The 26,958-nt window shown below is 44.2% G+C and overlaps 1 protein-coding gene across 1 annotated transcript in view; it reads left to right on the top strand.

Moving 5' to 3' along the window:
- ERICH6B (glutamate rich 6B) overlaps positions 1–26,958 on the top strand; it is a 70,740-nt gene that overhangs the window by 28,122 nt on the left and 15,660 nt on the right. The window contains exons 6-11 of the mRNA XM_025364507.1: positions 5,075–5,137; positions 5,766–5,807; positions 10,724–10,812; positions 16,954–17,090; positions 21,568–21,629; positions 24,105–24,262. Coding sequence (XP_025220292.1) covers positions 5,075–5,137; positions 5,766–5,807; positions 10,724–10,812; positions 16,954–17,090; positions 21,568–21,629; positions 24,105–24,262 — 551 coding nt within the window. The remainder of the gene's footprint in view (positions 1–5,074; positions 5,138–5,765; positions 5,808–10,723; positions 10,813–16,953; positions 17,091–21,567; positions 21,630–24,104; positions 24,263–26,958) is intronic.

The raw sequence follows: 26,958 nt of genomic DNA, 5'->3' as shown, positions 1-26,958 counted from the left end.
TTGTTAACTCCTCTCCTAGCCTTGCTTCCCGTTTCCTCCCATCCCAGCCCCCCTCAGAGAAAGAGCATCAGCAAAGTGCTGAAACAAATAGCTTCTTCCATCTTCCCGTCTCCTCCCCTGTTTTTCATTCATCTTCCTATTCTTGTTCTACATGAACACAGGCACGATTTCCCTCAGGGACACAGGCCATTTTCTTCCCAGATTATACACTGGCTCCCTGGGGTGACAGGCCATATCCAGATAATCATGTGGAAAATGGAAAATGGGACATGGGCCCACCACCGACAGTCTCAGCGTGAGGTCGAAGCCAGCCCTGATTCAGAACCCCCCAAAACTATCTATGTAGCGAACCTTCGTGGCTACAGCTCAGACACACAGGAGAGAGTCTGGCAAAATTGCATTAAGGGTCTTCATTCTCTACCCAATTAAGCCCCGAAATCCTCACTCTGGGACCCTGGGGGTGGAAGACCAAATAGCATTTCTTGCCATTATTAATGATTTAAATCCAGCCTTAGTGGGATCAATCCATCACTGATTCACAGATTTATTTCACATCTGTAGTCATGGCAGCAGTAAATTAGATTTCCCCGTGACCTCCCCTCCCTGCCCCTATCCATGGCTGCTAAATTTTGTAGCTCCAATGTGGTTAAATGAGATTAGGAGGCAGAAACCCTATAAGAGAGAATGGAGAGGCAGAGGACAGGCACACACTGCCAGCATGTGCCGAGGAGTGTTCCACAGGCTACATCGGTTCACTGGGAACCTTTTTCAGTTCTGTGTGCTCCCACAGAGCCCCAAGAACTGGAACTATCTCAAAGTCAGTAAGCATGACCACCGAGAAAATCTGAGCATTTATGTAAATATTCATAAGAAGGATTCTGAAAGTCATTTACTGGGTAATTGCCAGTCAAGTGCCAATGCTAAGCTTGAAAGGATGTGGGAGAGGAGAAAGGTAATGGGAAAAGGGTGGGGTATGCAACAGAGGGGACTTGAGCCTGTTCACACCACTGTGGACCCAGCCCATGGGCTGGCCACATGCCTGAAGAGGGCGACAAGAGGAACCAGGAAGCACAAAACTGAAAATGTAGCTTTCTAGCGCTTATCAGAACCCCTGCCTGAAACATCCTGGAATCTGCATTCTTAACCAGATCCCCAGAAGCTGCTCAGGGACATGAACGATGAGGAACTGGAGAACCTCTAGTTTAAGATGAATTGGTTTCAAGGCTCCCTCTTCCAAAGCATGATTTTATTATGGGATTGTTCAACCACAATGAGTCAAAAATGGTGTTCCACATGGCTCAGCCTTTCTCGACAAATAGGACTTTGGCCAAACATGGAGGAAAAAATACCCAGGTAAATCCTCGGGACCTGTGACTGCAGAGGGTGGCAGGTCTGACACGGAAAGGCTGCAACAGGCACAGGAAATGCTTCGTGATCCATATAAGGAGACGCTCTGGAGGACTGGAAACACTAGTTATGGCCTCATGTATCTATCCAGGCACAGAGCAGGATTATAAACCAAGTCAGCCAGAAATTCAACACAGAGCATTACATCCATGCTCACAGAAATCCTCCAGACTTAGTGCCTGGTACATAGTAAGCATGAATATTTAATAAATACTTGTGAAATTGTTGTTGAGCCCTCATCTGATTCAAGGTCAGATCATGGTGATAAAAGGGTATATACCACTGCAAAAAAATTAGTCTTAGTAGGAAAGGAGCTCTGTAGATAGAAATATGTACACATAGAGGCATTGTGTGTATAGAAATGTGGCTGAGAATACGCAGAGGTGTAAGCAGAGGTCAGATGTAGCATTAGTCTGTTTCCACGCTGCTGATAAAGACATACCTGAGACTGGGTAATTTATAAAGAAAAAGACGTTTGATGGACTTACAGTTCCACGTGGCTGGGGAGGCCTCACAATCGTGGCAGAAGGGAAAGGCATGTCTTACATGGCAGCAGCCAAGAGAGAGAACTGAGAACCAAAGGAAAGAAGTTTCCTCTTATAAAATAATCAGGTTCATGAGACTTATTCATCACTACAAGAACTGTATGTGGGAAACCGCCCCCATGATTCAGTTATCTCCCAGCAGGTCCCTCCCACAATACATGGGAATTACAAGAGCTACAATTCAAGATGAGATTTGGGTAGGGACACAGCCAAACCATATCAGATGGGGAAGAGGATTGACAGCTCTCAAAAGTACAAACTGGTGTGTTTCCTTCAGTGGACTCAGATTTTGAAATATCACATACCGAGGTTAAAAAGATGAGGATGCTCTCAACAATAAATACAGGAAAATGGCTGTGAACTTTAATAGTGTCAGGAAAGCTGAATCAATCCCAGGATAAACATTCTTACCAAAACATAATGATAATAATAGTGATCATACAGGCAGCAGCAAAAGACAGAGGCCCATTTAAAACAGAATTGAGCCAAAAAAAAAAAAAAAAATCAAGACAGACAGGCTAGTACTGTTTAGTGTAGTGTTGATGAACGATTCAGGGAAAAATCAAGTTGTTCAATTGCTATTTAATTTTGACTTCGCTGAAAAAAAAATTATCCTCAAACTGAAAAGAGTGCAACAAAATTAGGTGAGAAATAGCAGGAACTAAAGATTGGTGAAAAGAAATCAAAAGAGAATGGTAACTGCTGTCTCCTGATCTGGATAAAATATACTCCAGAATGTGTACATAGTGAAAGAATAGCTTAATCTTGCTTCTGGTTTTGGAGGAATTGTGGGAAGTTGGTGAAATGAGTCTGTGACCAATCTGGGACAAATACTGAGAGCAAAATGATCGCAAGAAACCAGCCTAAGATCAATAGAAGCCAATCACATAATACTGGCTTTGAGGTCACTTTTTGACAAGGTTATCAGATTAGGGAACTGTGGAAACCCCATAGGGCGCAATTCCACGAGACATTTCATTTCCAAAGGCTTCCTGATGTTCCTGGACAAGATAGAGATATATTAGGTGGGTGCTACTGTAAGATGATGTCATCACTGATAATAACTGATTGAACAGCACTCCAAGATACTGTTTCATAGATCAGAGTGGACCCGGTTTCCAGCAGAGAGCCATGGGGCTCTGTCCAGTACAAAATTTTTTATAATAGGCTTGGATGCAGATTTAGAAGGAATATTTATATTTATAGATGTCCTGCAGCTGTTGAATGCTGAGGATAACATAATCAGATTCTAGAAGATTTTGGCAGGCAGAAACATCGGACCAGAATTAGCTAGATAAAAGATATTGGTCATTGATATTAGATCCTCCTATCAGGCCCCCAAAAACAGCAGGCTGGAGAAGTGCGGAGTGAGGAAGCCCTGTTTGTTGTTAGATGCTTTCTTCAACCACAAGCTCAATAATTCAATAGTATAATTGACGTCACTGCCAAAAAAGTTAACACAACCAGATACAACTGAAAGGTTATGTAAAGAGGATTTCATCCTGCTCTGCCCCACACTGGAGTGCCATCGCTGGAATGGCACGTTCAGTTTGGGGGATACCACACTCTCTAAGAACTAGAAGCAGCTTGGTGGGGGCTCAACAGAAAGGCTGGTGTCCTGGACAGTAAACTGCCGACTACACCACACAAAGAACTGCTGAAGCAAAGGAGGATGTTAAATCTGGAAGACACATGGCTCTGAGATGTAAAAACTGACTTTAAATATTTGACAATCTGCCACACAAAACCAAGACCTGAGTCTTACACTCCAGACTGAAGGGCTAGAATAGGACACTAATGCAATCCCACAGAAATATTTTAAGAAAAGAAATTATACCTAACAGTCAGAACTGTGCCATGGCACAGTGAGTTTTCTTGAAGTTGGAGAGCTCCTTGTCTGCAGAAGTGCCGGCCTCTTGCTGAAGAACTAATAGGCACTGATACGGCAAGTGTTCAAAGTCCTCTTAATGCCACAGGCCACCACACAAGGTTTTGTTTTTGTTTTGTACCCTGTTCATCTTGAATTTAGGACCCTCCCATAAGCTGGTGGAGCAGTTTACTTGGCTTTTTCATCATGGCCCTATTAGTCCCCGCTATTAAGAATGGAATGGGCTGGGCGCAATGGCTCACGCCTGTAATCTCAGCACTTTGGGAGGCTGAGGCAGGTGGATCACCTGAGGTCAGGAGTTCGAGACCATCCTGGTCAACAAGGCAAAACCCCACCTCTACTAAAAGTACAAAAAGTAGCCAGGTGTGGTGGCACACGCCTGTAGTCCCAGCTACTCAGGAGGCTGAGGCAGGAGAATGACTCGAACCCGGGAGGTGGAGGTTGCAGTGAGCGGAGATCGCACCACTACCCTCCAACCTGGGCAACAGAGTGAGACTCTGTCTCAAAAAAAAAAGAATGGAATGTAGGGTGTGTATGTGTGTGTCTGTCTGTCTGTGTGTGTACACACACATGTACACACATGTATTTAGCATTTAGGAGTAGGAAGACAAATACCAGGGAAAGAGGAAAAAGGAACAAGGATCATAAAGTTCCAGAAGACAGAAAACAAGGGTAATCAAGAACTTACAAAAGTCCTAATGTATATATACAGTAGCTTCCCATTGCAAATTTTAGCAGATCTATCCTAGGCAATCCCCATGTTTCCCATCCAGTCCCCATTACACACCCCGTGGTCACAGAGCAGACACGCTACTTCGTACAGTGACAGGCACACCGCATTGTGTGTCTACATGGCCCTGGAGCCACTTGGTTCTATGGTTCCTACAGCAGGAGGGATACCTCTAAAGTCTTCCTCTTACCCTGCCTCAGCCCTTCCAGCTATCCTGAGGACCGAAACTAGCCTCACGGTAACCAGATTAGAAGGCCACAACAGGGTTACATTTTCTGACCACTAATTTATTGCCATCCTAGAGTGATTTACCAAAGCCAAAGGGGTTGGGGTGCAGTGGGGCATCTATATATGCCAGCTGTACCTGCCAGCCTCAGTTCCCCCAAACTGTTGACCAGCCTTGGGTGCCAAGAAAGAACCTGAGACCCCGAATACCCAGTATGAATTCACTGGAAAATGTAAGGTTTAAATCATTAATAGCCATCCTCTTCTGCCTTTTAACAGTAAAATCTTTAAAATCGAAATCAGAAACAGAACAAGAAACCACCACGAAGCCTGCTCCGAAAGGTAAAGTTTATGATGATTTTAAATGATCTGTAGAAGTTAGTCATCCATCCTGGAGAAGGTAAGAAGCACAAAATCAGCCTGCCCCCAACCAAGGAGAGCAGGCTGTTGGCCATTTTAAAACAGAGCAGGCTTAACGGAGGCCAATGACCAAGGCATTATTTCTGGAATTTAATGTCAAGGCTCCAGGCTTAGGTAAGACATTGAGCCAGAGAGTTAAGTGCTCTGGCATTTTGAAAGGAGAGGAAACAATATTTGTCACTGCAATTAGGAGGGAAGATAATGGTGTTACCCATACTTAGTTCATGCAATGACATTTACTATATCCCTACTGTATATGAGGCAGGATATAAAGTAGACAAAACCCATCTCACCCTCTCAGAACCTGAACTCTAGTGGGCAAGATACAATAAGAATAAAGGGAGGGGAATCAATATTCAGTGAACATGTGCTGCAGGCCTCCAACTGCTGAAGATCAAGGAAGCCTCTTATCCTAAAACACGTGCACTCCACCCTGAGGCTTCCCAGCTATCTAGGAGGTGATTTTTAAATTGATTCTATAAGGGATTAAAAGGTCTGGACTAGTTCACCATACCGTATCCTGTTAATAATTTTTCCTATTCTTTTTTAGAGTGTGTTAACGCGAAAGTACAGCAAAAAGAGGAAGAAAATGGTGAGCATCTGACGTAATATATCCAAAGATCCCTGCTTTCTGCAGAGTGCCCTGGGTGGGGAAGGTGCCCCTGGCAGGTGGCTCCCTCTGTGATCCAGCATGCCCCTGGGCCCAGAGGGGACTGAGGGGCATCCTGGGTACATGGCCCCTGAACCTCCTCAAGAAGGAGGCTGAAATGAGAGACAGAGAGAGGGTCTCTGAAGGGACAGGACTGAAAGTCCATCTTCCTACTCAAAAGCTTGGGATAGGGACTCCCACATTTAAGAGCATCCAGGGGGTTGCTGGATTCCCTGAGGCCCGGGAAGCAGGCTTGACTGGGATACCTGCACCTCCCCAGATAGACTCAGGGTCCTATGGCATCTTGGTAATGAATAAATTGGAGCCCCTACAAATGGTGTCTTAAAGGCTTATTAAGAGGGGGTTGGTTGAATCCTACAAGGGGGAAGAACAGGGGAGAATCCTTAGGGCAGCAGAATCCCAACTTGTGAGCACCACTCCCCAAAACAAAAGCCTGCAATTAACCAGACCCATCCTCATTAGAACACAATTTAGGGACTAAGATCTGTTTTACTTGAACATAGGGGTAGTGGGAGAGGGATCAGGTCTTACATACACACAACAGCTGCTTATACTCCCATCCCCACCCCATGGCTTATCAAATAAACCCTTGTAAACTCTAGAGTATGAATCCCACCCAACTCATCACACTGCCAGAAGGGTACTGATAAATAGCTTTCTCCATCTTATTCCATTTCCATGGGCATTTTAGAGCTGCGATGCTCAAATTTTAATATGCAGGACAACTACCTGGGAATCTTGTTTAAAAGCAGATTCTCATTCAGCAGATCTGAGATTTGAGATCTGACTTTTCTTTTTTCTTTAGACAGGGTCTCCCTCTGTTGCCCAGTGGTGTGAGAACAGCTCACAACATCCTCCACCTCCCAGGTTCAAGTGATTCTCCCACTTCAGCCTCCTGAGTGGCTGGGACCACCGGCACATGCCACCATGCCTGGCTAATTTTTTATTATTAAAGAGACTAGGTCTCACTATGTCACCCAGGTTTGTCTCAGCTTCTGGGCTCAAGCAATCCTCCCTCCTCAGCTTCCCAAAGTGCTGGGATGCTAGACGTGGGCCACTGTGCCTGGCCAGATTTGGTCTTTCTAACAAGCTTCCTTATCCACGGACCACACTTTGAGTAGCTAGATTTTAGAACAGTTTATAGATTTGTACCCACAGCAGCCACCAGCCTAACCTGACCCTTTAGCCATCTGTCTAGGATAGAATTCACTGTGAAACACAGAGAAAGTGGAAACAGGATCGAGTTTCATCTGTGTGCTTGTCAATCAGTGGCACTGGGTTGCTCATTTCTCAGAGATAGCTCTGAGCTAGTCACTTACTGCTTCTCCCCAACCTTTCCTCATCTACTGTTAAAGAAAAAAGTATTCATTGATACTTGTTAAAGCCCAGTAAGTAGACTTTATTCAGAACCACTGTGGTAAGTTTAGAGACCACAGCAATGAGATTTTGCAGGAGGGGAAAGAGCTTGGGCTCAAGTCCAATACAGCATGGGCAAGTGAGAAATTATACCCAAGGAGCAGGGTAGAGGTCAGTGGATGGAAAATCACTAAGAGGAAAGCATGGGGAATTCTGAATAAACCAACCTAATCGGATTCTTGCTGAAGATGGGTCAGGTGATCAGATATTAACCAGATGATGGTGGAGGATGAAGAACCTCATTAGATATTGAGGGAGATCAGATATTGAGGGTAGGGGTTCTTGTTAAACCAACTTAGCAGGGTTCTTGCTAAAACTGGATTTTATAAGGAAGTGCACAGATGGGCCTAGGAAAAGATTCGAGAGCCCGACTAAAGTTTGGTCAAGCAAAGAATCTTTGTCACATAATGTGGGAATTATAATATTAACCCCTCAGGGCAAATACACACAGCTCATTTATCCCAAATTCAAGAATGATCGTTCAGTCAAGAAAAATGTTAAGAGACTGGGTGCAGTGGCTCATGCCTGTAATCCGAGCACTTTAGGAGGCCGAGAAGGAAGGATCACTTGAGGCCAAGAGTTTGAGACTAGCCTGGGCAACATAGCAAGACCTCATCTCTACAAAAAATTTAAAAATTAATCAGGCATGGTGGTGTGTGCCCGTAGTCCCAGCTGCTCAGGAGACTGAGGTGGGAGTATTATCACAGTTAGCCATGATCACAACACTGCAATTCACCCTGGGCTACAGAGAGAGACCCTATCCCTAAAAACTTTCTTACATAAAAAGGAAAATGATAGAGGAGAGGCACTTGAATAAGGAAGAGTTAAGATTTGTTCTTAATCCCAGTACTTTGGGAGGCTGAGGCCAGCGGATCACGAGCTCAAGAGGTAGAGACCATCCTGGCCAACATGGGAGAACCCCGTCTCTACTAAAAATACAAAAATTAGCTGGGCATGATGGCGTGTGCCTGTAATCCCAGCTACTCAGGAAGCTGGGGCAGGAGAATCAGTTGAACCCAGGAGGCAGAGGTTGCAGTGATCCAAGATCATGCCACCGTACTCCAGCCTGGCAACAGGCCGTCTCAAAAAAAAAAAAAAAAAAAAAAGAGATTTGTTTTTAATCAGACCAGGGGAAGACATGCTCCACCTAGGGAACAGTGTGTGCTAGCATTGACCTACATTAGCACTAGTCCTCTGAGCCACCCTCAAGATGAGTCTTATTGTCCCATTGCACAGATACGGAGCTGGGGTGCAAGGGGGACATGCAACAGTGACATGCTGGAAGTGGCCCAGGTTCCGGACGACAGAACCATCACTCGAACTTGGCATGACACTCCCCCCGGCCCTTCCCATCCTCCTGTAGAGTGACTTCAGGAGGAGATAATGATATCACTAGAAGAGAGGTAGAGGTTGACAGATGTCTCCAAAGGGAAAGTTAATTAGAAATAAGGCTTTTTCTTCTCATTCAGCCCCAGGGACAGCTATGATACTGCTTATTTACACTTGACATGTTGACAGTGCCCAGCCATGTCAATAAGCTTACTTATTACTTTGAATCGAATGCTCCTGAGCACCACTGTTGAGTATTCAGCGCTGCCAAGTTCACCTTCTTCCCATGATAAACACCTCCTTTTGTACCACCTCACATTATTATTCAATATGCATTATTCAAAAATAAAAAAAACTACTAAGATACGGCAATCGCAAATGATGGGAAGTTACTGAGTTACCAGGGCCACAATCGTACTCGTCTCCATCTCGGGCAGGCACATCTGAGGCAGGCTCGGAGCATCTTCTACAACAGCCTGCTCCTTGGTCTCTCAGTTCATTCATTTCTCCTCTCTACTGCCACCCACAAGGAGCTTCCCCAGTGCTTTTGAATTCCCAAGGATTCTTGCTGGGTTTTCCTCCGTGGTTTTTTTTTTTTTTTTAAACTTCCTTGGTCGTTTCCATGGCAGACAGTTCAGGAACACACAGTGTTTTTAGAATCAAGCTGAGCATGCCCTTGCCTTTGCCCTGTCGTAGGTATGCCAGGGGGGGTGGCATTGTGTGCACCTGTGGGAAGTGATGGAAGAATTGCCAGGGAATTCTGGAAGCGTGGGGCCCACCTCATAGGCGGCAAGTCTGTCAGGCACAAGCCAAGGCTGCAGGAGAAGGTTTGCAAGCAGAGAGGCCCCAGGCCTGTGTGGGTAAAGGCAGCCCCGGCTTAGTAAAATTCTCCATCCCAGGAGGAGCCCGAATGAGTCAGAGTTTTTGCTACAGAGCCAAAATTGGGAAGAACAACAAAAGTAATGTGTAGAGATCACAAAGAACATCCCATCTCTGTCCCCAAAGGCATAAGGAGGACACAAAATCAGTCTAGGGCCAACCTGGCAGGGTTCCCAGGCTCTCCAGAGGGGCTAGCTGTAAAGGGCTGGTGTCATCAGAAGCTGAGCCAATCGGCCACCATCATTTTCCTGGGGGCCCAATTATCATGCCAGAGCCACTTCCTCTGAGTTCTTCTCTCAGAATCACCTTCCCAGGAGTATGGAAGAGAGGCCCAAGTTGTACTGATCAGTTCCACAACTCAGCTTGCACCCCAGCTCCCTGGAGGCTCCAAGCTACTCTTCTGGCCTGGAGAGTCACCAGGCAACCGCTGACCTTTGTAGGAACAAGGGCATTCACTGTCTCTGGAAGACGTTCTCCATCCAGCTCACTGGCTCGGGGATTCATCTCTTATGCTCTGATTAGTAATAATGAATCATATGCAATTCTAGAAATTGGCAAATTTTGACAAGCCTGGTGGAAGACAGATATATTTCTTGAAATTTCCAAGTGAAAATCACACTCGGAATAAGTCTCCCTCAGAACAAAATCTAAAGTCCTTCCCATAGCCTACAAGGTCCTTTGAAAGCTGGTCCCAGCCCACCAGCTGCCCACCTACTCCTCCCTCCCTCACCCGCCCCTGACTCCTCTCTGACCTCCCCTCAGGATGGGCAACTTCATGCCTACTCTACTGCGGGCATACCATAGGGTTCCCCCGGCCACGTGTCAAACACGCCCCTCCCACACTCACCTCAGGGCTTTTGCACCTCCTAGTCCTCTGCTGGAATGTGGCCTTCTGCCTGAGCATTCCTTACTTCACTCAGGACTCATTCAAAGACCACTTTGTCAGACTGACCCTCACCAGCCACCAGGAACACACACTTGCTTTCTTAAGTCAGCCACTGAAACTGACCCTCTTATTCCTATTTTATTAGTACTCCCAAGTTGAATTTTAGGTCATGTGATTAACCTATTTAATATCTCATTGATGATGTATGCATGTTTTGGAAGGGCAAAGGTAAATAGCATCAATCTATTTCTATTCTTTTTAAATTTTTTATGTTTTTGGTTTTCTTTCCACATGCCCTTCCTTTTGATGCTCCTTCCGAAATTGAAAGTCATGGAGTTTGCTTCTAAAGAGAACTTTTGGGATGGTATAACAGATGAGTCCATTGACAAGCTGGAAGCAGAGGACTTAGATGAACACGTAAGTTGGATAAAAACTTGAGACCCGGCCCCCGCTCCAAATGTTAGAGCAGGGTGGCCCAACCCCAGCCCAGGCAAGCTGGCTGAGGTCTTGGGATCTGAGGACCTGGGTTTTCTTTTTGTCTCATATACCCCAGACTGGGTGTTAAAGACAGCAACCCAGAAACTCCAACAAGCATAGACAGAAAAACCCCAAGGAAAGCCTACTCCCTCTATGTAGATGGGGCAACCTGGCAAGACAGAAAACTCCAGATGCTAACCTGTCTACTCCAGGCAGGCACCACAGCAAATAGCAGTGGTGTTTCTCTCCCATCTTTGCAGGCCTGTGACCATGACCACCCTGCAGAGAGACACAGAACCAGCCCTGGAAATTCAACAGGGTGCTCTCCCCAGCTGTTCCCAATCACCAGAGGGGAGATGGGGGAGTCATCATGGTTTCAATAAGCCTTACATCCACTGGATGTTTTCTTGTCTTTAAGACAAAATTTTTATTATAATTTTGTAAACATGCCACATGAATGTTTTGCCTACGGGGGGCAGCCTAGTGGCTCGAATTTCCTGCGTCAGCTTCTTCTAGGGCTTGCACTCCATGCTGATTCTGAGGGAAGCATTATTATGCATCCTGGCCTCGCCTGCTAAGACTTCTCCGATTGTAGGTGCTGACTACAATCCTAAAAATGAAATCTTGTGTCTCTGGAACCCAAAGTTAAGCAGATATGTTTTCCTAAATTTATAAAAGAAAAGGCAAAAAACTAAATATTTCATTGTTAAAATGTTTTTAATTGAGAAATTAAAACTGGTCTCAGTTCATATTCAGCCCTAAATTCTATACTTGCCTCTATAAAGCACCATATTACTAAGATTTACTGAAATACTACAATGAAGGGAGAAAAAAAATGACATAAATTTAGATTTACTGCTTTGGATTTACAAAGGCAGGAAAGTAAACTCAGGCATTTTGGAAAGATTTTTCAACTAGAGTTGAAACCTGAAGGAATTGTTTTAATTAGACACAAATTATTCAGAAAACTTCAAGGCTCCTGTCCATTGATGTTTAGCTATATCAGGTGGCACTGAATTCTCAGGTGACAGACACATCTCCGTGTGTGTTCTGGAAGGACATAGCAGATCTGGGAGCATTCCAGAGTTTTCCTTGGGACAGGTGGGCTGAGCAAGGGAGCTCTCATCACAAGCACTGTGACATTCCAGGGCTTTGCTACTAAAGGATTTTAGGCAAGAATGTGACACAATCAGACTTGTTTTTAATTTCTGTAAGTATTTTGATTCAAACTCCCTAAACTATCTAGCTTTTACATTGAGAAGCTACCATATGCACACCATTTTAAAATATTGAAGTAGTAAAGAAGACTATGAAATAAATGTTTCAAGCCTCTACTTCCTTACTTTAATAAAATAACTGCTGTATACTGCTCTTTATGTATCCTGGAAATTTTAACGCATATATACATACATATAGATGTCTTTTAAAACACACGCATATCCACAAATGGAATCATGATGTACGTTCTGTTCTATAACTTACTTTTCCCTTAATAACATATTTCGGAAGCTTTGGTATTCCACTACATCTTGTACCATAATTTAACTAGCGCCCTGTCAATGGATGTCTAACTTGTTTCCAGTCTTGTCTTTTGTGTGTGTGTGTGTGTGTATATGTGTGTACATATAAATATATATATATATTCAATGCAATGAATTGTACATATATTATTACATACAAATGCAAGTGTATGTAAAGAATAAATTTCTAGCAGTTGATGCTGGAACCAGAACTATCTGCATCTTTAACTCAAAAAGCATTGACAAATTTCCCCACCATTAAGTTGTACCATTTTCCTATTCCCACCTAGAGGGCATGAGAAGGCCTCCTTCATCATATCCTCGACCACCAAGGGACATAATTCTGGCCCATCTGATAGGGTGAAAATAGCATCTCATTGTTGGTTTTTGCATCTCCTCCGTTAAGAAAGGTGCTAGGCATTTTCACAATTATTGGACATTTGTGTCTCTCTGTGAGTGGCCAGTTGGTGTTGTCTTCTCTTCTACCAAGTTGCTTATTTCTCTTTCTTTCTGATTTGTGAGGGCTTTTAATATATGAAAGAACTTAATTCTTTTTCTGACATACATGTAAATTTGTTTCCAGTTTGTATTTTGTTTTCCAGCCTTCTTGGTATTGTCCACGACAGGGTCATTTTTTATGTGCAGGTAGTCGCATGTATCAATATTTTCTTTTCTGATTACTAAGTATTGTTTCATGTGTAGAGAGGTCTTTTCACTCCTCAAAATAATTTTTATAATTAATTTATGTGCTCCTCTAGCTATCTAAGGGATCTCTTTAAAACTATGTGGAATTTATTTGGGGGAAACAATATGGCATAGGAGATCTAGCCAAAGCCCCCAACAATACTAAGTCCTTTCTCCACGGACAGGGTCAAATTTCCTTTTTTAAAGGTCACTCTGGTAGCTTTGTGGATGGTGAATTGGAGGGGGAGAGGCTGAGGGCAGGAAGATTAGTAGTATGTAGCAGATGAACACATGGGAAAGCCTGGCAGCTCAGGGCAGTGCCCAGCACAGCTGCCATGACATGGTACGGATTTCTACTCTATAGGCTGGAAAGCTGAAGAGGAGAAGAAGGGTATATTTGTAGGGTAAGATAGAAAATTCTATTTGGTACACACTGAGTGTTAAGTTCCTATAAGATATCCAGATAAAGTTCAATTGAAAACCAGAAATACACAATCTAGGTCCTGGGAGAAAGCTCTTGGCTAAAGATTTTTATTTGGAATCTGTATTCATTTGCTAAGGCCTATTGTTAACAAAGTGCCACCTTTGAGTGACTTGAACAACAAAATTTACTATCTCATAGTTCTGGAGACTCGAAATCTGAAATCAAGGTGTCAGCAGAGTTCGTTCCTTGTGAGGGCTGTGAGGGAAGGATCTGGCCCTTGTGAGGGCTGTGAGGGAAGGATCTGGCCCTTATGAGGGCTGTGAGGGAAGGATCTGGCCCAGGTCTCTCTCCGTGACTTGTAGATGGCCATCTTCTCCTACGTCTATTCACCCCATTCTCCCTCCATGCATGTCTCTATGTCCACATTTCCCCTTGCTGTAAAGACACCAGTCATACTGGATTAGAGCCCACCCTAAGGACCTCTTTTCAACTTGAGTACCTCTGTGAAGAACCTATCTCCAAACGATCACAGTCTAAGGTATTGAACTTCAACATACGAATTTGGGTGGCAGGGAAGTGGGGAAACACAATTCAACCATAATAGAATCCTTAGCATATAGCTGAAGCCTTAGATGGGGAAAGGATCACAAGGCATTTTTTTGTATGACTACTGCAGGTAGACAAAACCCCATGTCCCCCAGCTCGTACAAGCATTCATTACACATGAGCCTAGGAGCTTTCTTGGTTTGCAGTTAGTGTGGAGAATAGTTTTTGGTAAGCAAGGAAGAATCCAAAAAAAAAATGGTTGGAGGGAATGATACCATATCTTCTTATCCAAATGCCATAGATGGAAATAAGACCCCTATGATTAGGGTGTAAAGACTAATGTGTGAAGTCACTTACGAAAACTAGTCATGGTACACCTTGTGAAACTCTAGACACAGCAGTGCTACTCCAGAGTCCCGGTGAAAAAGTATGTCCCAGGGCTGAGGAGTCCTTTCCCCCTGGTCTCTGTGCCACTCTCTTCCCCAAGGATTGAATGCTCAGGGTGCTGTGGCAGCACGTGTGGCACAGACACTGCATTCCCAGGATAGGCAGTGATGCAGCTTGGCAAAGCAGCACATCTGCAAGCAACATGGTAGGTGATAGATATGGACAAGTGGGTCAGAGCAGGAGGAGAAGAATGGAGTGAATGCCATATGGAACCTGCAGCTGCAATGGGGCGAATGCCACGCGGAACCTGTGGCTGCAGTGGGACGAATGCCACACAGAATCTGCAGCTGCAAGACTTGTTTAAGTAAACTTCTGAGGCACATTTTGAGAGACTACCAGAAACCAGAGGGGTACAAACTGGGGAGAGGAAGCTAAAGCCCTCCTATTTGGAGGGGTCTATCAACCTATAGTTCAGTTATTCTGACAACTTGATTCATTTGCTGTTTTTAATTTACTATCACATGCTTGATTTGTTTTTTTTTTCTTATAGAGGCAGCATCTCACTATGTTGCCCAGGCTGGTCTCGAACTCCTGGGCTCAAGTGATCCACTCGCCTCAGCCTCCCAAAGTACTGGGATTACAGATGTGAGCCACCATGCCCAGCCTTCATTTTTTATTTCAATGACATACTTATGCATCACAACCCTTGCGGTGAAAATTCTTTTGGCTCCAAGAACCAGATATTAACCCAGGAGAAGTCTCTGGGCTTGGGAGACCTCATCACTGAGGTGCCAAATACACCTACCACAATGATGGGGATGGTTCCATTCTGTAGGCTAGGCAAGCAAATGGAGTAAACCCCGTAAGATGTCACATATGCTGGTTTCATAGAGTGGGGTGGCACAGTCTAGAGTACAACCCACCCAGGTGGTCGGCCATCCAGCAGACCACAACAGATGCTATTTTCTGAAGAACAGAACATAAAATGCAAACCGAATGGGGATAGATCACTGGCCTAGGTGAACAGAAAGTCACTTCATCCCAAAGGAGGGATTGTCAACAATGAGGAATTTAGAGGCAGGAATATGGGCAGCAAAGGTCTTCACCCCAACCTGTCCTGAAGCACTGACTCAAGAAATAGAGAGAGACGGGGCTCAGAGGCTAAGAATCAGGCAAGCCAGACCTAAAGCACCCCAGCTTTCCCCCAACCTAGAAACACTGGCCAGCCATAAGCCATATCCTTGCATCTGTCCCAGATCATGTGCAACTTCGGATATGTTGGTCTTTCACTTGCTGTAGGAAGCTAGTGAGTTAATGGTATATTCTCCATGATCACACATTGAACAACAGCAATCTCAGCCTGTTGGTGAGCAAATAGGCAACATGACCAATCCCTGACTGTCCTCTCTAAGGAGCCTGCTTCACTTTCCATCAAAAGAGATCCAAAACAGAAACTCCGGTGAGGACCCACCTATGGGTCGATCCTGGTCAGCAGCACAGACATGGGAAAAAATGATCCAACTGGTCAAATAAAAAGGCAGCTTGTGGACAAGTGCTGTGGCACACACCTGTAGTCCCAGCACTTTGGGAGACAGAGGCAGGCAGATCACTTGCGGCCAGGAGTTCAAGACCAGCCTGGCCAACATGGTGAAATCCCATTTCTACTAAAGATACAAAAATTAGCTGGGCATGGTGGCACACGCCTGTAATCCCAGCTATTCAGGAGGCTGAGGCATGAGAATCACTTGAACCCGGGAGGCGGAGGTTGCAGTGAGCCTAGATTGTGGCACTGCACTCCAGCCTAGGCGACAGACTGAAACTCCATCTTAAAAAAAAAAAAAAAGGCAGCTTGTAATGTCATTACTTTGGAAGAATCTTTAAAAGCAGAACTGCCTAATGCAGTGATGCACGAGGCGCTATGCTACTTTTCTGAAGACTCATCCTTCACATTGAATAAACAAATCACCACTGGGAGCTTGGCCATTTGTAGAATGCAGAAAACCTGTTATGCTCTTAAAGCATGGAAGCATTTTTACATTCCATAGCCATCTCCACATTTGGAAAAAGAAGATAATTGTATGTTCTCCAAAGATTTTTTGGCATACTGATGTTTAAAACTTTTTTTAAGGAAATTGAGGAACAAGAAGAGGGTATGATAATGGAAATACTCTTTAAAAGAATTCTTGCTAACCATCCTATGGGTCCCATTTTCTTTTTCCTTTTGTTTTTTTATCTTCAACTTTTAAATTCAGGGTGCAGGATGTGCAAGTTTGTTACATAGGTAAACGTGTGCCATGGTGGTTTGCTGCACAGATCAGCCCATCACCTAGGTATTAAGCCCAGCAGCCATTAGCTATCCTTTCTGTTGCCCTCCCTCCCCCTTCCCCTGGTTCCCATTTTTGTGTTTTTAGAATAATATGTTGAAGTGTCACACAGTACCTTTGGGAGTCAGAAAAATGATTAACTAATAAATCGTTAATTTCCATTTTCCGAATATTTCATTCTTTGATCCTTTTATAGTTTTTGAACAGCTCCTATCAGTCAGTATTTAAAACAATAATCAAAGAAATGGCTGCTCGTGATGAACTGGAAGAGGATTTTGACATTCCCCTAACTAGGCTACTGGAAAGTGAAAACAGATGGAAACTGTTAATTATGTAAGTAACTGGTAAGGCCAAGTGATTGGTCAGTGGATTTGGGTATGCCAGAGGTGGCAGCAGGGAAAATGTAAATTGAGCCATCAACAAAAAGAGCAAAGTCAGGACCAGACAGGTTCCCTGAGTCAAGGACCAGGAACAGGTCAACCACAGGGAAAGGGTAAGATCCAGGGGTCAAATGTGCAGAATGATCCAGCTGCTAGACAAAAATCAAACTCAAGAGCAAGGACATTGCAAGCATGGGAGGTACAGGATAAGATCAAGGCAGATGGTGACAGAGGCTGGATATTCAGGGCAAGAAAAGGCTTGCAGGGACCATGAATTTGTACAAAAGTCTAGGAAACAAAGTTCAGACCCCTGGCACTTAAGGAGAAGACATCGGGGAGTCACCTGGGGCAACCGCCCACCAAATTCCCTGGCTTCACACTAGCTGAGCGAATGCTTTTCCATGCATCTTGAAGAAGGGAGAGCCTTGAGCTTCACTAACCTGGGGTTACGGCCAGGGCCCCTTTAAGGTTATTGTAGACCTGTGTCACTGGCACCAGGTCTTTCTAGCTGGCAAGGCCCCAGGTCACAAAATGTTCCAGCCATTTGTACACTGTATTAGTTCATTTTCATGCTGCTGATAAAGACCCAAGATTGGGAAATTTACAAAAGAAAGATATTTAATGGACTTACAGTTTCATGTGAATGAAGAGGCCTCACAATCATGGCAGAAGGTGAAAGGCACATCTTACATGGTGGCAGACAAGTGAAGACAGCTTTTTCAGGGAAACTGCCCCTTATGATAACCATCAGATCTCATGAGACTGACTTACTATTACGAGAACAGAATGGGAAAGGCCTGTCCCCATGATTCAATTACCTCCCACTGGGTCCCTCTCACAACACATGGGAATTCAAGATGAGATTTGGGTGGGAACACAGCCAAACGGTATCATCCCACTACCAGCCCCTCTCAATCTCATATCCTCACATTTCAAAAACCAATCATGCATTCCCAACAGTCCCCCAAAGTCTTAACTCATTTCAGCATTAACTCAAAAGTTTACAGTCCAAAGTCTCATCTGAGATAAGGCAAGTCCCTTCTGCCTATGAGCCTGTAAAATCAAAAGCAAGTTAGTTACTTCCTAGATACAATGGGGGTATAGGCATTGGATAAATACAGCTGCTCTAACTGGGAGAAATTGGCCAAAATGAAGGGGCTACAGGCCCCAGGCAAGTCCAAAATCCAATAGGGCAGTCATTAAACCTTAAAGTTCCAAAATAATCTCCTTTAGCTCCATGTCTCACATCCAGGTCACACTAATGCAAGAGGTGGGTTCCCATGGTCTTGGGCAACTCTGCCCCTGTGACTTTGCAGGGTATAGCCTCCCTCCCAGCTGCTTTTACGGGCTGGCATTGAGTGTCGGAGGCTTTTCCAAATGCACAGTGCAAGCTGTCAGTAGTGCTCCACTAGGTGGTGCCCCATTAGGGACTCTGTGTGGAGGATCTGACCCCACATTTTCCAACTGCACCGCACTAGCAGAGATTCTCCATAAGGACCCCACCCCTATAGCAAACTTCTGCCTAGGCATCCAGAAGTTTCCATACATCCTCTGAAATCTAGGCAGAGGTTCCCAAACCCCAATTCTTCACTTCTGTGCACTCACAGGCTCAACACCATGTGGTAGCTGTCCAGGCTTGGGGTTTGCACCCTCTGAAGCCACGGCCCAAGCTCTATGTTGGCCCCTTTCAGCCATGGCTGGAGCAGCTGGTATGCAAGGCACCAAGTCCCTAGGCTGCACACAACACGGGGACCCTGGGCCTGGCCCATGAAACCATTTTTTCCTCCTAGGCCTTCAGGCCTGTGATGAGAGGGGCTGCTGTGAAGACCTCTGAGACATTTTCCCCATTGTCTTGGGGATTAACATTTGGCTTCTTGTTACTTATGCAAATTTCTGCAGCTGGCTTGAATTTCTTCTCAGAAAATAGAATTTTCTTTTCTATTGCATTGTCAGGCTGCAAATTTTCTGAACTTTTATGCTCTGCTTCCCTTAGTAAACTGAATGCCTTTAACAGCACCTAAGTCACCTCTTGAGCTTTGCTTCTTAGAAATTTCTTCCACCAGCTACCCTAAATCATCCCCCTCAAGTTCAAAGTTTCACAGATCTCTAGGGCACAGGCAAAACGCTGCCAATATCTTTGCTAAAACATAAAAGGGTCACCTTTGCTCCAGTTCCCAACAAGTTCCTCATTTCCATCTGAGACCACCTCAGCCTGGACTTTTTTGTCAGCATTGTGGGCAAAGTCATTCGACAAGTCTCTAGGAAGTTCCAAACTTTCCCACATTTTCCTGTCTTCTTCTGAGGCCTCCAAACTGTTCCAACTCCTGCCTGTTACCTAGTTCCAAAGTCACTTCCACATTTTCAGGTATCTTTGAGCAGCACCCCACTCTACTGGTACCAATTTACTGTATTAGTCTGTTTTCACACTGCTGATAAAGACATGCCCAAGACTGGGTAATTTACAAAAGAAAGAGATTTAATGGACTTACAGTTCCACATGGCTGGGGAGGGCTCAGAATCATGGTGGAAAGTGAAAAGCTCATCTCACATGGTGGCAGACAAGAGAAGAGAGCTTGTACAGGGAAATTCAATAACAGTCAGATCTCATGAGACTTTTTCACTATCACAAGAACAGCATAGAAAAGATGCCCCCATGGTTCAGTTACCTCCCACTGGGTTCCTTTCACCACACATGGGAATTCAAGATAAGATTTGGGTGGGGACACAGCCAAACTATATCATACATACACCCAGCCTGTGGTGCAGGCATGCTCTCAGCATGGAAGCCTGCTCTTTCCTTTATCCACTGTCAGAAACCTGGAGAGCCAGGTATGTGTTTGTGCCCCCATGGGTCTGTTGCAGACTGTCCAGCAGTGGCACCAGGGACAGGCTGTGTGAAACAAGGTGCCCTACCTATCACGTGGGCAAGTTCAGGTGTTCACAAAAGTCAGGAAGAGATTGACTACCAGCAACTTCCACTATGGACTCAGTAGAGGCATGGGGCAAGAGATCCCCAAGGCTTCTCTGGGAAATGGAAAGGCAAAAACACAAAGAACTCCCAAGCTTTTGGATCAGCAAAAACAAACGCCAAATAATATCTCTACACATTATCCCACTGCCTCTGTGCCATTTCCTCCCTCTCTTCCCATTTACGCCTGTGTCAAAGGCTGATTCTAACCTGATTGCTTTCAACAGATACTTCATGTGCACCTATTATGTGCTAATCTAGGCCCTAGGGATACAGTAGAGTGTACCCCAGTCTCTGGTATTGAAGAGCCAGCTGATGGGGATTCCACTCGCTTGGAAAGGTGGACAAAAAAACAAGAGAGGAACAGCCAGTCTTCCCAAAAGGGATTTGGGTGCCTCTGGCTAGATCCCCTCACTGGAGTTTAACTCTTATCTGTGTTTGGAATCTTGTTCTGAGCCTAAAGGATAGGCCCCCACTCCACCCATTTCTTGGTCCTTATTTTTTCACAGATGCCAATAGGCTAGGTAACTACTTCAATTCCATTAAAAGTCCTTGCATTATAAATGAATAACATTTGGTACAAATGGGCCATGGACTCATTCTCAAATTTTCCTATTGCTTCTAGGGTACGAATAAGGGAACTATTGCTCTGTGCTAGGTAACAGTGCAGCCCTTTCCAGCAAAGGATGTTTGCTTCCTGGAGTTACTCTGGGCTAAATTAGTATGCCCTCTTCAAGGAAACTGATCTAAGGATTTAAAATCTGCAATGGCAAAGGCCTCCTTTTCAGATCCAATTAAGCCTGGAAGCTCAGTCCTCCTGGCACATTCCCTTTCAAAGGGACTCTGATCTAAGGGCTAGAAAACACAGCTGCCCTGGAGAGCACCCTTATTTGGAAGGAAAACAGTCCATGCCACTGAAATGCCAGGATGACTCACTCTGTGTGTTGACATGAGAGGGAGAAAAGGGCTTGATCACATTGAAGAGCTGTGACTTGTGTGGCTTTCATGATAAGTCCTTTTGAGTAAGGCTATTTGAAAGTTTCCTACTGAATGCAAAGGGGTTTCAGATGGTTCTGGGTTTCACTGGACTATAGACAAGCTGCAGAAAATCAAATCCAGCTGTGTGAGTTAACTCATAGGGCCATACTTGCATTTGGACCTCCCTGCCCTGTCAGCGGCCCCCAAGGTTCCCCTCGTTGAATTTGTTTCGAAGGGTTCAGGGTTCAGCCTCATGCTCTGGGTGTGGGTCAGACCACAAGGGAAGCACTAAGTGGATATCAGGCACCGTCCCTTTGCTCCTGGGGATTGACTCGAAGAAAACTGGCCTAGAAAGCAAAGCCATTGGCCCCATTTCCACCTGCGCAAGAGACTCCACAGACTTCAGTACTGTTTGCACTGTGTGTAATGGCATATATGTGTGAATTTAGTCTTGGCTTTTAAAGATGATGCACTTTACTTTTAGGTTGAAGAAAAATTACGAAAAGTTCAAGGAAACAATCTTATGGATTAAGAGGAGACGTGAAGGTAGGCACCACTCCACCATTTTCCACCACGTGCTGGCTCTCCTGTCTGTGTCCCACCACCTCTCCCCTTCTGCTGTACTGTAAAGAAGGTGGAAGGGCTCATCCACTCACTTCAGTGCCCACAGGGCTAATGTGGTCCTGGCTGCCAGGGATGAAATACTGAGCATGACAGACAGAGTCTAGGGCCCCAGTGAGTTTCTCTCTTGGTGGCAGGGTCAGGTGGGGGATCCAAACACAGAGCGAGTCACCTTGGCATTTCAGTGGTGTGGACTGTCTTACTTCCCAAAAAGGATGCTCTCCAGGGCAGCTGTGTTTTCTGGTTCTCAGATCAGAGCTCCTTTGAAAGAGAATGCTCCAGAAAGAGTGAGCTTCTCAGGCTTCATTGGTCTATTCTTGGAAGGATAGACAAGAAAGTAGGGAATTACCATATAGAATGGTTAGGCCCTATGATGGGAAGGCGACACTGTGGGACCACACAGTAAGGGATCTAACACATATTTGGGAGAGTGGGGTACTCCAGGAAAGGAATATTAGTGCAAAAATTGGAAAACAAATAGCTCCTTTACCAAGAGACTACAGGCATTTGGTGTGCAGTTACTAAGATTCACAAATCATGGAAGTTATCAGCTTCATGGATCTAATCATGGAAGGCTTCAGTGAAGGGACTAAGCTATCTTCATTCAAAACTACAACATGGAATATCTTCCAGGTAACTGGACCCAATTAACACGAAAATGACAGCCATATTCATGGGAGACATAGCTAATCAATCATGGTACTTTTCCTTGCAGAGCCTTGTCTCAGCCTGATTCCCTCTCAATAGAGTACTTTTACCCCAGTACCAATTCATGCCCCTGACCTCACTCTTAAGGAATAGCTGCTGCGGGCCCTGCCTGCCTCTCCTGAATCCTGTGTCACCACTAACCCATCCCCACTCCAGCTTCCAACCATACAGTGCTTATGCTGGGATTCCTCCGTTGCTTGCTATAGATTTACCTTCCACTGGAGGTGGAAATCTTCTCAGCTTCAAAGCCCGGTTAAGTTCCCTCCCATGAGCTCTCATGGAAGCCTGTATTGACTTCAATGGTGGGACACACGGCACTCTCCTAACTGACCTTCCCATTAAGCAGTGAGCTGGGGCTCCTCACTCCCACCAAGAACATGTTGGCTGATAACACAGCTAGAAGCCCCTCACCACAGCTCCAACCACTCAGATCCCACTGTTGTGTTAAGCACTTATCAAAAGACACTAGGTTTGGTTTTCAGTTATTCTTACTAGTTTAGTTCCAAAATTCAATTGTCATAAAAATGGACAAAATGAATATAAAAAGAAACTTGTTGCTAAGAAATGAAAACTAAGTTGAATGCTTTAAAAAACAAAACTCAGCCGGGCGCGGTGGCTCACGCCTGTAATCGCAGCACTTTGGGAGGCTGAGGCGGGCGGATCATGAGGTCAGGAGATCGAGACCATCCTGGCTAACACGGTGAAACCCCGTCTCTACTGAAAATACAAAAAATTAGTCGGGCGTGGTGGCGGGCGCCTGTAGTCCCAGCTATTTGGGAGACTGAGGCAGGAGAATGGCGTGAACCCGGGAGGCGGAGCAGAGATCAGGCCACTGCACTCCAGCCTGGGGAACAGAGCGAGACTCCATCTCAAAAAAAAAAAAAAACTCAGCCAGGTGTGGTACCCATAATCCCAACACTTTGGGCAGCTGAGACAGGATAATCCTTTGAGGCCAGGAGTTTGAGACCAGCCTGGCCAACATGGCAAAACCTCGTCTCTACATTAGCCAGGTATAGTGGCACACACCTGTAATCCCAGCTGAGGCACAAGAATTGCTTGAACCCAGGAGGCAGAGGTTGCAGCGAGCCAAGATCTTGCCACTGCACTCCAGCCTGGGCAACAGAGCAACATTCTGTCTCAGTCAATCAGTCAATCAATTATTGGTGTGATTTGAGCAAAAATGATCACAGAGCCCATTCATCAGACCTGTACTTTGTCTTACCTTTGAAATGACATGTTAATATACATTTCCGTTTTACCTTTTTTTGATGACTTCCTGACTTTCACCTGTTTTTTCGATTAGCAGCCACACCATTCGCTGGGTGAGTGCTTCTCTCATTACGTTGTAGTTGGCATATGACTGCATCACCCACTCATACCCCCACATCTGTACAGGTTGACTGTCACTGCCATATCAGGCATCCAGCACTGGGCTGACATGCACTAGGCACTTGATAAGTACATGTTGAGTGAATGTGTGACCAAACAGAGTGAGCTGGAATGTCAACCCCAACATTTCTCTCTTCAAAGGCCTTAATCTTCCCACTACCCGACAGGCTTCCTTACTGGGGAAAAATGGCAGATCTCCCAAACCCTCAAACTCCCTTTGACACCTTGAGAGAGACAGATCTAAGTTTCCTTTCTCTTTCCCACCAAAATCTTATTCGATGCAATCATTGAATTGAATGGCAGCTCAAAAGGTAACAGAGATGACCACTTTCACATTTCGTTTAATGACCGAACCAACACCTGAGAAGCATGAGACAAAAAAAGCCCAAAAGCCTCAACGTGTTGTTCGTCGTAGGAAGAAATTAGAACGAGATAAGGAATGGATACAGAAGAAGACAGTGGTAAGAGGGGCAGTACATTGCTGTTTTTCACTTTGCACAGGATTTTTTTGGCTCCGGTGAGGTGTGCACACACCATCAGAGACTTGTAAGGAACAACACACAATGTAAACACAAAAATGCATCCAAGATATCAGAGGTACACCTGAGTATGTAGGTTGTTGGCAGACTGACTAGGAATTTTACTAGGATTTATTGAGAGTCTTCTGCCTGCAGGGTCTCTATTAGGCAATTGAATGGGTTTGAGGGTAGAATAAAGGAAATGTATATTATATAGGCCCCAGCCAGACACTGTGGCATACATCTGTAGTCCCAGCTGCTTAGGAGGGTGAGAAGGGGGATCACTTGAGCCCAGGAGTTTGAGGCTGCTGTGTGCTATGATCACACCTGTAAATAGCCACTGTACCCTAGTAGCCTAGGCAACATAGCAAGACCCTGCCTCTAAAAAGAAAAATATATAGATCCATCCCCCTAACAAATTAGAATCCATATCAAAAATCAATCACACAGTGAATGGATAAATCAGCTGTGGTACATTCATACAATTAAATATTATTCAGCACTAAAAAGAAATGAGCTATTAAGCCATGAAAAGACATGGAGGGAACTTAAACACATTTTACCAGGTGAAAGAAACCAATCTGAAAAGGTTACATATCATGATACCTACTATATGACATTCTGGAAAAGATAAAGCTATGGAGACAGTAAAAAGATCAGCGGTTGCTAGGGGATGAGGGCAAGAAAGGATGAAAAGGTGAAACTCGGGAGTTTTAGGGCAGTTAAACTCTTCCGTATGATTCCACAATGTTGGATACACGTCATTGTACATTTGTCCAAATCCACAGAATGTGCAACATCAAGAGAGAACCCTAGTGAAAACTCTGGGCTGTGGGTGATAATGGTGTGTCAGTGTAGGTTCACCAATTATAACAAATGTACCACTCTCTGGTGGAGTGGTGTTGATGGTTGGAGAGGCTGTCCATATATGGGAAACTGTACTTTCCACTCAATTTTTCCATCACCTGCTCTAAAAAATGAAGCCTATAAAAAAATCTATCACATGGTAGTATTTATAAAGACTGATACTATTATACAAAGATCTGAGTGAAAACGAGTCTCAAAATATTAGAGTCATTCATTCCATGCAAATGAACACCAAAAGCAAGCAGGAGTAGCTATTCTTATGTCAGACAAAACAAACTTTAAAGCAATAGCAGTTTAGAAAGACAAAGAGGGAGATTATATAATGATAAAAGGCCTTGTCCAACAGGAAAATATCACAATCCTAAATATATATGCAGCTAACATTGGAGCTCCCAAATGTATCAAACAATTACTACTGGACCTAAGAAATGAGATAGACACCAACACAATAATAGTGGGGGCTTCAATAATCCACTGACAGCACTAGACAGGTCATCAAGACAAAAAGTCAACAAAGAAACAATGGATTTAAACTATACCTTGGAAGAAATGGACTTAACAGATATTTACAGAACACTCTACCCAACAACTGCGGAATATACCTTCTATTCATCAGTGCATGGAACTTTCTCCAAGATAGACTATGTGATAGGCCACAAAACAAGTCTCAATAAATTTAAGAAAATTGAAATTATATAAGCACTCTCTCAGACCACAGTGGAATAAAACTGGAAATCAACTCCAAAAGGAATACTCAAAACCATGCAAATACGTGGAAATTAAGTAACCTGCTCCTGAATGATTATTGGGTCAACAATGAAATCATGACGGAAATTTAAAAATTTTTAGAACTGAACGACAACAGTGACACAACCTATCAAAACCTCTGGGATACAGCAAAGGCAGCTAAGAGGAAAGTTTGTAGCCCTAAATGCCTACATCAAAAAGTCTGAAAGAGCACAAATAGACAATCTAAGGTCACACCTCAAGGAACTAGAGAAGCAAGAACAAACCAAACTCAAACCAAGCAGAAGAAAAGAAATAACCAAGATCAGAGCAGAACTGAATGAAATTGAAACAAACAAAAAGAAAAAAGAAAAATGAAACAAAAAGTTGGTTCTTTGAAAAGATAAATAAAATTGATAGACCATCAGCAAGATTAACCAAGAAAAGAAGAGAGAAAATCCAAATAAATTCAATTAGAAACAAAAGGGGAGATATTGCAACTGACACCACAGAAATACAGATCATTCAAGGCTACTATGAACACCTTTACATGCATAAACTAGAAGACCTAGAGGAGACAGACAAATTCCTGGAAATATACAATCCTCCTAGCTTAAATCAGGAAGAATTAGATACCCTGAACAGACCAATAACGAGCAGTGAGATTGAAATGATAATTTTAAAAATTACCAACAAAAACATTCTACCAGACATTCAAAGAAGAGTTGGTACCAATCCTACTGACACTATTCCACAGGGAGAAAAAGAGGGAATCCTCCCTTAATCATTCTGTGAAGCCAGTGTCACCCTAATACCAAAACCAGGAAAGGACATACCAAAAAAAGAAAACTACAGACCAATATCCCTGGTGAACATAGATGTAAAAATCCTTAACAAAATATTAACTAACCAAATCCAACAACATATCAAAAAGATAATCCACCATGATCAAGTGGGTTTCATACCAAGGATGCAGGAATGGTTTACCATACCCACATCAATAAATGTGATTCACAACATAAATGAATTAAAAACAACAATCACAT

Source organism: Theropithecus gelada, chromosome 17 (assembly GCF_003255815.1).
Source record: "Theropithecus gelada isolate Dixy chromosome 17, Tgel_1.0, whole genome shotgun sequence".
In the NCBI taxonomy this organism is placed as follows: domain Eukaryota; kingdom Metazoa; phylum Chordata; class Mammalia; order Primates; family Cercopithecidae; genus Theropithecus; species Theropithecus gelada.
Note: the sequence above shows the minus strand (reverse complement) of the source record. Positions and strands in the feature narration are given on the sequence as shown.